This window comes from Bacillus rossius, chromosome 1, assembly GCF_032445375.1.
Source record: "Bacillus rossius redtenbacheri isolate Brsri chromosome 1, Brsri_v3, whole genome shotgun sequence".
Taxonomy (NCBI): domain Eukaryota; kingdom Metazoa; phylum Arthropoda; class Insecta; order Phasmatodea; family Bacillidae; genus Bacillus; species Bacillus rossius.
Genome location: NC_086330.1, coordinates 123,089,212 through 123,103,840, shown reverse-complemented (window position 1 = coordinate 123,103,840; position 14,629 = coordinate 123,089,212). Strand labels below are relative to the sequence as shown.

The following is a 14,629-nucleotide window of genomic DNA, read 5'->3' as shown; positions in this document are numbered from 1 at the left end:
GAAATTATGTTTACTTCTTCTAATGGCGCCTCCAGCCTCCACCAGTGTTATGTCGAGTTCTCTCCTAAGTAAAGCCTTATTACTTTCTCTCTTAAATGGGGCTTGACATGTAATATCAAACAGTATTAAACAGTAATACATGTCTGTAATTTATATTTCTCTATAGAACATAGTGTTTTGAATACCTTTGTACTGTATATTAATTTTACTTTGGTATTCCTGTTAAAAGTGTATTGACGTTCTATGAATGTGCAAGATAGCTAATCCCAATCCAGCCTGGCTAGTGGTCCCGAATATGCGACCCGTACCATCACCCCTGGCATGCTAAAGAATGCTTCAGTTGTACCAACTCAACTATCATGGTAATTTTTTTTTTTGCTTTTCAGTGTTGCCACATCATCTATGGTTGGTTATATACTTGGTTTGGGTGACAGACACGTCAGCAACATCTTGATTGACAGCACCACTGCAGAAGTTATTCATATTGACTTTGGTAAGGTACATTTGCAGTTGTTTTTTAATTGTTGTTTTTATGGTTGAGGTGCATAGTTTACAAGACTTGTTCAAATGAAACCCCATCATATTGAAAAAAATTGATTATTGAAGTTAGGAATTTGATCACTAGAATGAAGCTCTGCATTGCTTCTGTGGATCTCGTTAGTAGATGCATAGTATTACTGTAAAAAAAAAATATCTGTTGCAAAACCCATCTAAGCGAATTTAGTGTGCAATAATCAGTTTTAACAGCTGAGCCAGTGGAGATTCATCAAAGAATGAGTGCTTACGTTTGGAGGAAAGCATGTGTAGATGTTAGCTGATTGGTCACGCAAGTTTAGTGATGGCTGTGAGGATATGTTGGATCTCCTGCACCCGTGCCAAGTGCACACTGATAGTGGATGTAGACAGCATGATCGCGGCAAACTGTCGATGTAGCTTGCCCGACTTGCCAGTGGAAGGCCGAGTTTATAAACTACACAACAACACACTGCGTTACCAGTGCAAGTAAATCATGATTGTTTATAAGTAGGGAAGGGAATTTTTCGATACTTTCAAGTGGCATAAAGCGGTATTTTCAAACCCAGAAAGCGATACTTTCAGGAAGGGAAAATTGGTGTTTTCATATTAAGTGTTTTAATGATTCCACAATAGTTTTCTCGTGATGTATAAACAATTTTAACCTTCTGATGCTTCCAATTAAGTGAATTAATAAATGGGGAAGTGTTTTTTTTAACTGAGGAAACAACATAATACATATGAAAACTTAGCAAATACAATAACATTTCAGTTATTGCAAATAATTACTAAAAAAAAAAAAAAAAAGTTTAAAAAATACACAGACAACCCTTAGCAAATACTTGTAAAAACAATGTAATTCACAGAAACACTTGGCAAATAATATTTTATCTTTAACATAATGTCTATGTTTGAGGAAACAGCGAAGTTAAACTTTCAAAATAAATTGCAGTGAACATTTCAACATTTTCTTGTTTCAAACGATGATGCCTATCACTTAGAATGTTGTTGTAGTTAGAAAAAAACCTTTCACAGTCAACGTTAGCACATGGTACCCAAACAGACTGCAAAGCAGCACGAGCAAAGTCAGGATGGTTCACTGAAACCGCCATAAGGAGTGAAAAAATGTCAACAGTTTGGTTTTCACTCAACTTTGTTTGCACAAGGAACTACAGCTCCTTGTACCCCTGAAGTAAAATGTCTTCACAGAGCTTGGAGAGCAAGAACAGCTTTTTCAACTTTTTGCCGAGTTTGGGAGAGATGCTTTCGAGCACAATTTCTGAGGGATCAAATACAGCAACATTTTGATAAAATTTATGAGAAGGATCACCTGCCTTAATGACAGGAGTTTTGTTGATGCATGTGATGCTGCTGTCACCAAGGCAGATGTGATTTTCCCTTTGAAGACCGTTTTTTCACAAGCAATCAAGAACTCATTTACTTTCTGCCCAAAGTTTCCACTTGTAGCAAGCTGCAAAACCTGCTCTATTTTGTGGATTTCACCACTGAGTGTGTGACTGCAAGGATATGATGACCCTTCCAAGGTTCTTGATAAGGTGTACAGTAGCCTCACACACTTCTTTTACAAAAACTGCCTGGATTTTCACACACTTAACATCATTCCTTGATGCAGTAGAGAAGTACTCTACTCCAGTGTTGTTGATACAGGAAATTTCATCACTGGTCAAAAATTCAACAATGGCCTCAAGATTGTCGGCGAGGTAGGAGGCGGAGTCGTACCAGGAAGACCACCTTGTCAACACTGGCATTGGAAACAGGGGAATGTCCTCACCTGGGAACTTTTCATCCAGGAACTTCTTAAACAAATGTTATCTCTTGCGTGTGTTTAAAAATGCTGACTTTACTTTGGCAAGAGCCTTCTGAAGCTCAGGGAGGTTTTTTCCAAGCTCATTTACAACTAAATTGAGCTTGTGAGCCCAGCACTGCACAATAAGCACATGGTTGGCCATGATGTCTTTTAGTGTGTCAAAACACTTTGCCATGTATCGAGTCTGAAACAAGTGCTAACACGTTGTCAAAAATATTGTACTTCTTTAGGGAATCCAAAATAGCCCTGAAGCAGTTTTTGGCATTGGCTGTTTCCAGAGTATGGACATCACCAACAATAGTATCAATTTTGTCACTGCTATCAATTACTTTAAATAGCACAACAAATACACAGCTTCCTCTTGAGTCCGTAGTTTCATCACACAGAATTACTAACAGTTTGTCTTTCACCTTTTCTCTTACTACATCATCTCTCTCTTGCTGCATTGATAGAAGATGCTTTTCTTTTAGTACTCTTAGACAAGGAATATCACCAGCGCCTTCAACAAACTCGTTCATGAAATCTTTCAGATCAGGATTTTCAAGTTTTTTTAGCGGAATATTTGCTTTCAGAAAATGCCGAAGTATTCAGCCGTTTTTTCCTTCCTTTCCGCACTACTGAAGCATGTAGCGATCGAAATCTGTAGTTTTGCTTCAGGGCCACCTTTTTGTGCACTGATGTGCTTGGCAGATTTTAGGTGTTTTTCTATAGAATCTTTATGCTCCCACGCAACCTGGCACTTGCAAAATTTGCACATTACAGTGCGGCTATCCGAGCAATAGAATCCGTTTTTCTGATATTGAAATGCCCTGTCGCGAGCACTTAATTTATTGTTCGGCATTTTCGATACCTACTCTCACTTCAAAACACCTTTGGAATGTTTTGAATTCACCATGATCAAATTACCGATATTTGCCAGCAGTACAAGACAATTTGTTTATTTACATCTACATATGTACGTGCGCTAGGCAAGTTTTACCGTGACTGCTGTCGGGCAGGTGCGCACTGCGAAGGTCATTTTACTTCCGAGATGGGTTGCGAGGGTGTAGTGAAGTGTGTTGACTATGAGGGAGGGAAAGCTATTTTTAGAGTAGAGCAGCCCTTAAGATATTCGCCTAGCAACACAGTGACGTCATCCTGTCTGCATTCCAACCACCTGCATCTCTCTTTGTCACTATTGCCCTCTTCTCTATCAAGTCACGCTTGGCCAAGTCGATCTGCATCATCCCCCCCTCCCCCTGGCCGTTACATAAATACAGTGAAACCTTGCTATTACGAGAGTTGACAATAGCGAGAGAAATCCTTGTAACTACGAGTACTCGTAATAACCGAATATAGAAAATTTAATTCTAAGTTAGATTCCTGAATTTTCCAAAAATGTTTCAATTTCACACAATATCTCGAAAACGGTGCACTTTAGTGAAAAATCGGATAGAATAAAAGTTGTAGCAAATTAAATTACGAATTCAAAAGGTCTCTATGAAATTTTTTTTATCTACGACGGTTTTTTTTTTAATCACGAATGAAATGGTTCGACTTAATGGCCGCGCTCAGAGACGCAGCTAAAATAATCACCGTGCCCTGCATGAACAAGGAGAGGAGGTGAATGGGAGAAAAATGGGTGGGGAAAGAGGGAGGGGAGGAGGGAAGGATGTCTACTATCCACTATCCTCGCTGCGTAAGCTGAAGCTGTTTCTTAAAGGAAATACCAGCGTGTGTAGTGGATGTCGTAGTATGGCACAGCTCATACGCTGTTGCGATAAGACTAGAAATTTTCCACAATTCAAGGATGGATTGCTACAATACATGCACAAATTGCTAAAAAATGGTTGCAGTGTCATGCATGAAATATTGTCATTAAAAGCATGGGATAACGCACGGGAAAACAATTTTGTTGATGCAGGTAGTAGGCCTAAGAGGAATATAAGCTTCATGAGTCACGAAAACCTGTCAAGATGGACAAGAAAATTGCTTATGTCGGAGGAAGAGATATGGTCACAACCGCTCACACATAGAAACTGTCCGGGGGGGGGGGGCATGGAAAGCGAAGGGGAAGGGAAACTTGTCTCCTTCAAGTGATAGCGCTAAACGCAGATAGAGCATGTTGTTTGTCACCAGTCTCTCTTCCCCCCCCCCCCCCCCCGCATTTCCTTCTTCGTCCCTCCCTCTTCAACTTGCTAGATTCCCAGTCCGCCGACGCGACGTGACCACAGAACGAGGAGGGAGAGTAGCTACGCGCCACGCGCAACCCCCCCCCCCCTCCCAAATCGCTCCTCTTGCTGGCTGTTTATACTACGTGAAATTTTTTTTTCTTTCTTTGGAGATGCCATTCAAATCATCGTACTTACGAGAGGACCGACAAAGAAGCACTCCTAATTACCAGTATGATTTACGTAGTCAAAACTGACGGTGCATTACAAAACTGTCGTAACTTCGAAGGTCTCGTAGTAGCGAGGTTCCACAGTAGATAATCCCGTTTTTCCACACCGTTCGCATTGTTATTTTACTACCCTGTTGCATTTGCCATCAAATACCACGGTTTGTAATTAAGTGTCTGTTTAAAACTGTTTTATTAACAATAATGTGCAAGTTTTGCTATTTTTCGTGACTATGCTATATTTCGCATTTTGCCTCAGAATTCGCGAATAATTCGCGACCGCAAAAAATTCCCTTCCCTATTTATAAGGTACGAAAACAAAATATGGTAATAATAATTTGATTTTAAAGTGTTTTCTTCTTACACTATATCAGAGTTTAACTGGTGAAAAGTTACATATATAATAAACATAACACAGTGAGCATCTACGCACTAAATGTCCGATCTCTATCAGTTTGCAGAACACACCCTTCTGTTCCAATACCGCTGTCAGAAACGCAAGCGAAAATGTGATAAAGTTGGAATTTGAGCAGTACTTGCATTGCGCTACTGCGCCTTGCGTAGTTTATTACCTGATACTCTAAAATGTGGTTGCTGAACATTTCGCGTCTTGCGATCTTGCATGATTTATAAACTAGGCCCTACAGTACGCAATACTGTCTAGCAGTACTGGTAAGTGTATTGATAGGTACATGGTGAAGCACATCAGGCAACAGTGATAGGCTCTCGTTTTAAAGCTTTTCACACTGCAGCACCAAGAGTGACCAATTATGACAGTACGTGTCGTCACCGTGAACCACTGAGTCCATGGTTGTGCATCACAATTGGGTTTGATCCCAACACCCTCGCATGACTAAACTTAATGAGCACCTGGTCTGTGACCAAGCCAGCTAACATCTTACCCACGGACCGGTAAGTCTCAACGCATAAAAAACAATGTGTTGTAAAACCCTTTCTGTATTCTTTTTTTTTTCTAACTACATTATTTTCTGTGAACATTGAGGTACTTGAAAATACAAAATATTATAAATGCTCAACTATTCTAAAATTTCTGTTTACTGCTATAATATGCTAAAAATTTGAAAACTAATAGAAATCACAGAAATATTAGATTTGTTTGCAAAGGGAGATAGAATGTCCATAAACTTAAAAACCCAGGGGATTGGTTTTGTAAAAACTATTCATTAAAAATTTAATGTCAAAATGCTGTTTTACATGTTCCTCTAAATGTGCTTCATTAAAAACAACTCTTTATACTTGCTTGTGCATTAATTTTTTAATTTATTTATTACAATGGCTATTAACTAATTTAATTGATTTTAAACATTACTCACAGTTTTATTTTTAGTTAATGATGCTTTAATTATGTCAACCATTATTCAGATTTCTGGGCAGCAGAAGTTACAGAGATTGTCTCAGGTCTATTTGAAAGAATCTTAAACAACTACTTGTTTGTTACTGGTGTAGCATAAATATTACACTGCGTGGATATATTTATTATTATATTTCCTTCTTTTTTTTTATCATTTACACAATCACAATAAGTGTTTCAGGAATTATACACTCACAAAAGAAATTGAAAGTGCAGTATTCTAACCATACTATCCCTTATGATTAAAAAAAATACATTAATTACAAAAATAAAAAACAAAACTGAACCACAAAACATAACTTTAAAATGTGACCTATTTTAAAAGTGCAAATAAATTTTAAATTGGATAAAGTATTGAATTAATTCAACAATTAATAAGTTATAAAATCATTATTTAAATAAAAAATACATGTGCACATGCTACTAGAGGAAAAGAACCTCACTCTAATAATAGAGAAATATCATTTTTTAAATTATCATACCTTTAGTATTCTTTCCCTCATTCCACTATTTCTGTCATGTTTTTACCACGTGTCGAAATAAAAACATGTGTGCATGCACACACTCCCGCAAACACACTCATACGCACTTGAACACACACACCAGCACGTACGCACTCCTGGAATAAGATAGTTGTCTTATAAACAAGTGACTCTCCCTTGTTGAATCCATCTCAAGCATTTATAACATGCAGATTTTCAGTGTCATTAATTACTGACTGTACATTTTTTACAGGTGTTGCATTTGAACAAGGAAAGGTTCTGCCCACTGCAGAAACAGTTCCTTTCAGACTGACAAGAGATATAGTGGATGGAATGGGTGTTTCAGGAATCGAAGGAGTATTTAGAAGGTAATTAAATGTCATAAAATATGTTTTACAAGTGTTGCAACCAATAAAACTTATAAGTAGGGCTGGGCCGATGCCGATCACCGATCACAATAATCGGCCGATTTTAACACATCGGCATCGGTACCGATCACCAAACGCCGATCATTACATACTACAGTAGAACCTCGATGATACTTTTCCCGTGTCATACGCCGATTAATTTTGGTCCCGCCAAAAGTACTACATTTAAAATGGTTTACTTTCCCGGAACATACTCTTATAAAATCATTAATTTCCCGTTTCATACGTTTTTACGAAGCGGAAAAGGCCTAAAATTCACAAATGTGTTTTTATATTCCTCCTTATAAACTACGTTTTAATGCTTTTATTTTGAAAAACGTTCATTGTTTACCTTTGCAAACGTAAGAAAATAACTTTATCGCACCATAGATATGGATAGTATCAAGAAGACTGTGCACTTCGCTAGTAGCATCTATGGCCAGCACCAAGCGAGACTAGCGGCGCAAACTAGCAATGAAAATTGTGCACGCGCTTTACCAAGGCACTGATCTCATATTTTGTGCATTCATTAATCTTTGAACTGAATATACCCGTTTGATAATGTTTTCTTACGATCGGATTGTTTTGTATTTTACGTTTCTCAAGTTAAAATTTTATTGAAAATTGTTCTGTTGCATAAAGTTGTTTGTAAAATAAAACAAACAAGCAAATATTTCTGATTTTTTCAAATTTTTTTATTTAGGCTTGGTGCTTTTACATACTGCAAGATCTGCACTGCATTATTTAGACAAAAACTAAATATTTATTTTGAAACTAACCCACAAAGAGTTGTCAAGTGTTAATGTTTTGTGTGCATTGGTTAACAAAGTAAATCTTAAATATCAACACATGATATACTGTTTATTTTCAAAACAATTCATCAAGAATTACCATGTGTGTCACTGAATTTGTGTATTGCATATTGTGTTGCACTCTTAGTATTGCAGTAGCGTTTAGTTATTTATTTGGAAAATCTTTTGTAGATATTATAAAGCACTTATTTTCAAGACCTGTGAAAAGTGTCGTATGGATACTTTGGTTTGTGGGGTGGGAAGGTCTAGTAATAGGAAATACTTAGCTTACATTATATTATTGTTCATTTGTAAAAACCAATGAACAGATTGTCTTCTGTCAGAAGTGTTAAATAAATGGTAAGTTATCATAAGGTATCTTTTTCAAAAAAAAATTTTATTTTTATTTTTAACATTAACAAGCTATATAATTCTTAATTTGTCTGATCGGCAATGATCGGTGCCGGTCATCGGCACAAATGATCGGTATCGGAATGATCGGCAAATTTAGTGATCAGCCCAGCCCTACTTATAAGATTGTTGAAATTGATTTGTTGAGAACAAATCTTTACATTACAATAGTATTCCAAAATACAGGACAGTTTGATTTATATTAAGTTTTACTGTAGATTTAAACTATCATTTTAATGTATGTTATGTGCATGTCCTTTATTTTCTACAGGTCATGTGAGAAGACAATGTCTGTATTGCGGGAGAACCAAGAAACTATTCATACCATACTTGAAGTATTGCTGTACGATCCTCTGTATTTGTGGACAATAACACCAGCCAAAGCTTCCGATATTCAGGGTAAAAGACGGTCTTCCACGAGCCACGACAATACTGTAGGTAGGTGTTCATGTGACGAGTTATGACTTTGAGGCCTCTGACACTCGCTGCGCAGTACTAGCACCCACCTTTTTATATGCTCCAGATCCTTATTTCCTGTCTCATCCCGCTTTCTCATTATTTTTGGTCATCGACTATCTATAATTACATCATACAGGATTCCCACAGTCACAAAGAACAGGGAAAACTCAAGGAATCAAACAGGTGTCTTCAAAACCTGGAAAACTCATGGAAATGAACAGTATTTTAGTTGCAAAACAGTCCCAGGAATTTTTCATACTATGCAATATCTTAAGTATTTTTAAACCAAATGTATTTTAATAATAAATCTCATGTGCCCATAATACATATTCTGTATTTGATTTTATTAATATAAACTAAATGAGAACACAAATAATGGTGTAAAAATTTGAGCACTATCAAGCATTTGTACATCTTTGAATGTTTCTTGATATGGGAAAGATTGATTTAAATCATAATTGTGGGCATTCAATGCAAACTAGCAAAGGCATATGTCATAGAGAAAACTCCATAGAATGGTCAAAGAAAGATAAATACCGTATTTATCCATATGTGGATTGCACATTTTATGCCAATTTTTAGTTTAAATAGTGCTACCCTATGCAAGTTTTTCACTTTGGATGGGGAAAAAATCTTGCACTGTGGTTGAATATGTGTGTGTGAATAACTAACCTACATTGGTTTTTAATGATTGTAACCCCATTATTATTTGTTTGATTAAAATATCTTGCCAGTAGTGTGAAGATTCACTTTGGATGGGGAAAAAAATCTTGCACTGTGGTTGAATATGTGTGTGTGAATAACTAACCTACGTTGGTTTTTAATGATTGTAACCCCATTATTATTTGTTTGATTAAAATATCTTGCCATTAGTGTGAAGATCTGTGAATAGTGCAGTTATTCTGCTGTCTGCCGCCCGCTGAGTCGGTGCCGGCAAGTGACGTTGCTGAACTGGCATGGCAGGCAGCGTAAAATCTAGACCTAAACCAGCCAAAGAAAGAGAACAAAAGAGTGTGTGTGCTGTGCACATGTGTGACGGTTCTTCCTCCCTCTCATAATTGTAAATGTCCCGTGAACTGGCACCATACAATTAACATGTCTACTTTGGAAGGTGTTACTGTTTTTGCATGAGATTACGAATGTATTTGTATGAACATTCTGTGACAAAACTGCAGCCATCGCTGGTTGTTATAATTGCATCTTTTGTATTCCTCTAGCCCCGTACAAGTGTGCAGATAACCTTGAGTGCTAGTTTTTATAGAAGGAACTGACGAAGAGTAGCTTTCCGCTTCTTCTCTCACTACGGCAAAGGGAAGTGGTAAAAAAAAAAAACCACACACACATAATAGACAAAATTGAAACAAGGATATAAAAAAACAGCAGTGTCTCCATAGTAAACAAAGAAGAACCGGGGATCAACATCAGTGTTGTATTTCTTACGTGTCAATAAGCTTAGACAGAACACAAAGTCTTCACTTGTATCCATGAAACTAGTGAAGGCATATATGGTGCGACCCTTATCAGAGGACAACTGTTAACAGTAAAAATGTTAGAATTTTTGATCCCAAATTAAAGGTGCAACCCATACACAGGAGTGACCTTTCTGCTGGTAAATACATAATGTTGATGGACATGATAATGGGGCAAACAACGTATTTTGTTGGAGTAAATAATAATGGTGCAAACTGTCACACTCCTGTCATAACAGAGTAAACCCAAGTTATGTTACAACTTTGTTACAATTCACTCTCCTGATGACTGGGGGGGAACAAGTGGATCTTTTGGTTTCAGAAAGCAAAATAATGATTTCGTCTAGATCTTAGTACCTCTGTTTTTATTTTTCTTCTGGTTATTTTCACATTGGATATATTAAAATTGATTAACAAAAATATATATATAACATGGATTTATAATCACATTGTTAAAAGAATGGGCCGGCCCTTATTAGACAATTATATAGATCTTTAACATAATTTAAATAAAGTTTGTAACAATAAACATGTTAAGGAGTCGCAGGAAATTTCTGGCTGTCTGATCTGAGCAACGTCGTGGTTGAATACTAGTTCAAAAAGGTTTTCAAAAACTGAAGGGCTGGCGGTTTGAAGGTTGATGGACGAAGTGGAACAGCTGACGGCATGTCAGAGGGCCTTAGTCATCCGGCCCGTGGAGACTGAAATGTGTCTGGTTCTAATAAACTGGTCCGATACTTGTAAATTTGTTCGGTACTTGTACTCTGGTACTTGGTCCCTGTCTGTGAAGAAATCCGAAACACATATGTTCAGGACTGATTCATAGACAGTTGGCAAATTAGGCAGAAAATGCCTTCTAGTCACGATGATGGTCAGGGAGTAAAGGTAGTAGAAACTCACCAAGCAGGGTGATGTCTTCCAGGATCTGCCAGAGCGTTGAGCACACGGACCCGACGTGGACATTTCATGATTTAAAAAAAAATGCATTATTAGTGATGACTAATACAAGATTACTTCTACGAGTTAGATCTATACGGAGTGACTAACGCCTAAACACTACCGCTGTGGGAATCATCCCTTGTCTAGTTAATCACATCTTAAAATAAAAGAACGGAGAGGCGTCCTTATGATATAGATGCGAAGTAGCCAGTCCCGAATCACGGTGCACAGTAAGTTTGGGGCGGCAGAAACTTGTAATTAAAAGGCGATGTTAAAGAAAGCAGGGGGGGGGGGGGGGGGGGCCCTTCGGCTTTCGGACCAAAAGGTTCCGAAGATTACCGAGGTGCTTGTCGAGAAAAGCAGACTTTGATATCTCGAAGTTGGTGGTACTGCCCGATGTCAGCGCGACCTACGGAGGTGTGGCTGAACCGAGTAGAGTTCGACTCGCACGAGGTGGCTGGTAGCAGCAAGTGGCTTATGGAGCTGACTATGCCAGCGCTCTGGTGGCCTGGGAAGGAACTACGGGGTACTGGTTACTGAGGGAGATGCCAGAGGGCAGGTGTTCAAACTTCCAGGGGAAGTGATTCGCAAAACTACTGCCAGGTGGCATAACCATGTACTTTTGGGACTAGTGTTGTGGCCTTGGGGAGAGGCCGACCCTGGCCAGTGTTCCCAGGAAAACTTGGAGAGGGGAGGTGTTTGTGGGGGCTGCTGTGGTAGTGGGAAAGGGGCTCTACCGGACCTGGAGGCGTGACTATACTCTGGTGAAAATGGCTCGCGTCAGGCGAGTTCTTGGAATTAGTCTGTCCTGAGAGCTTGCAGGGCGTGGGGGGGAGGAACCTGTGGAATGAAAGTCTTGATCCAACATTTGTGGCTGGCTGGCAACACATTGGCTTCTGGTCTTGTTAATCTCAACTTTTTAAAAACTTCTTAAATTGGGGGGGGGGAGAGTAGTGCAGCTAATATTAGATTGGCTGAGCGAAAGGAATGAAATTCCGTTATTTACTCCTAGGGTTGTCTATCGCTAATAAATTAAAACCCTGCCCAGGCAACTCAAATACGACTTGGACTTCCTAGGTTACCTACAGATCTCTTTCTAACTCTGGGGGTTGGAACTGTAAATCAAAGCTTTGTTGAGGTGGCTTGTAGACAGGTGAGCTAACATTAGTGACACAGCTACATATGCCAGCAACATTTTGCCCTGAGACTGCTTGTTTCAATAAGCAGATTCTAGAGTTTTGGCATGGTGTTGGGTAGGCCTACAATGTTGAGCCCTTTTACTCCACTAGTAGGGATGTACCACTTACCCCTGGGATAAGATATTGCAGTTTTGATTATTACTTTAGCAAACATTTAGACTTAGGTAAACATTTACACTTAGGTAGCCTAATAATGTAACATAAACATGTAACACCTGACTAGCTAAAAATATTTCAATAATTAATTATATAAATCATACATTACTAATTAATTTAATAGAAGTATTTAGGTGGCAAAATCTGAATGTTTGCTAAGAACATCTGTAAATAAATTGACATATTTTAAACAGAAACTTGGCATAACCACTTGGCCACGAAATATAAGCCACAGTAGGAAGTTACCAAGTGATTATGTATGCAATTTTTAGCTATCATGCATATTATAGTAGCACAGCAAAGGAAAAACAAATGAGTATGGTGCACTGTGAGACAGTGGATGTGTGGATTGTTCTCACAGGTCTGTCTTTCCTATCTTCCAGTCTGACCCAGGTTTATTATCTAGGACTTATAATTATATCATTTGCATGACACTTTAGCATCAAAAACATATTCTTTACCTACATTTTCATGGACTTTCTAAACTGTCCATTTTTTAAATTATTGTGCAAGTGAATGTTTATGAACACCAGAAAGCTGTTAGTCTACTAAATTGTGAAAGTTGAGTGATTACATTGTGTGATTTGTTGACAGCCGCGCCGAGCGAAGTCAACATGCAAGCAGAACGTGCTCTGCTAAGGCTACGGCAGAAGCTGAATGGAACGGAAGACGGAATGGTTACGAGTGTCCCTGGTCAAGTAAACAGGCTACTTCAACAAGCCAGGGACCCTGCCCGATTGTCATGTCTTTTCCATGGATGGCAAGCATACCTTTAAGTGACATTATCTTAGATGAGAGTTGTCTGCTCTACATGTTTACATGTTCCTGTTGAGAGAACTGTACATCAGCGGTACTGATAAATTTAGTCAGTCATAAAAGGGATATTTAAAAAAAAAAAAGTTAACCCTAATGTAACTTAAGACCTGCGTGTGTAAACAGAAATTATAAGTACAACAATGATTTACACCAGATATAAGTATAAGTTCTTCAATTGACTGAATAATTAATTTAAGAGTTATCAGGTGTTTTGTTTTACTTATTATGTAAAAAGATCGTATTTTTATATGTACTACTAATAGGTAATTACTGTCAAGCCGAAAAGAGCTTTTTTTTTTATGTAGTTTATTATTATGAACTGTTTAGAGATTACAAATGAGTTTTCATATTTGTGTAGTATAAGCCAAAGATGTATGTACTTAACGGAGTAAGTTTCGAAAAATAAGTTTCAGTCTGCCCTGTTCCTTTGTTAAGTATGTATTTTTATACAAGTACCATGTTTTATCGCATGATCGTTGCACCATTATTTTAAGACAGCAAAATTTGGAAGAAAAAATAGTTCTTACATAAACATTGCATGATGATGATGATTTTTTTTAGATTTGAACGCTGTGTAGGTAGTTTTCCCGTATAAAACACTGTATTTTAAAGTTGAAATCTAATATTCATTCGGATATTATCACTTATTTAAATAACAGAAATACGAAGTTGTCTGATGTGTAAATTTTCTTTTAAAGATGTTTTCAAACGTTATAAATTTTATTCTTTCATCTTCATTGCCGCTGTGTACGCTTCTAAAAATGTAGCCAGCGCCAGTTGGCATCATTCATGTTTGGTTATGTTGATTCCCGTATAGTGTGTGCGTGCATAGTCAAACATCAATACAGATAGCTCACCAATTACATGCAACACACACGCTCTGTCTAGTACCAAATTAATTACATTTAATAGCCCGCGCTTTCTCATAGTGTGTACTACGACGATAGTTAGGCGTTCCGACTCACGTTCACGTCACAGTTTTGTTTTTTCTTTTTAAAGCTGAACAAAATGTTTTTATTAATTTTAATTGTTTGGCATGCTTTTGTATACTCTTCTTTTTAAATGAAAGTATGTTCCATGAATAGGTTTTGTTTTTATGAATAACTTAACCTAACAAAAAGATGCTAATTTCACATGAATGTCGCACCCCTACTTTTCAAACTTGATTTTAATATAAAATGTGCGGCGCTTATGCAATAAAACACGGTACATTAATTTTAATGCTAACTGAAAGTTTTATTATTAAATTACAAAAAAACAAATCTCAAATTAAGCATTATTTATTTTGAACACACCTTGGATATCCTAAAATTGTCCTAATACCTGATTCTTCAGTGTTCATGGAGTCTGACTTCAAAGAATGAATCTGGAAAGGACTCTGTACTTGGAGGGTTTGATGATAAAAGGTAA

General features: G+C 37.5%; 1 protein-coding gene across 3 annotated transcripts in view; it reads left to right on the top strand.

Annotated features, from left to right (window-relative positions):
* The window catches only part of LOC134544482 (serine-protein kinase ATM), a 207,318-nt gene extending 192,830 nt beyond the window's left edge, over positions 1-14,488 (top strand). For all 3 annotated transcript variants that reach the window (XM_063388481.1, XM_063388480.1, XM_063388482.1), the window contains exons 45-48: positions 387-493; positions 6,826-6,940; positions 8,453-8,619; positions 12,998-14,488. In XM_063388481.1, the coding sequence (XP_063244551.1) occupies positions 387-493; positions 6,826-6,940; positions 8,453-8,619; positions 12,998-13,179 (571 nt within the window). In that variant the 3' untranslated portion in view covers positions 13,180-14,488. The remainder of the gene's footprint in view (positions 1-386; positions 494-6,825; positions 6,941-8,452; positions 8,620-12,997) is intronic.
* The last annotated feature ends 141 nt before the right edge of the window (positions 14,489-14,629 follow it).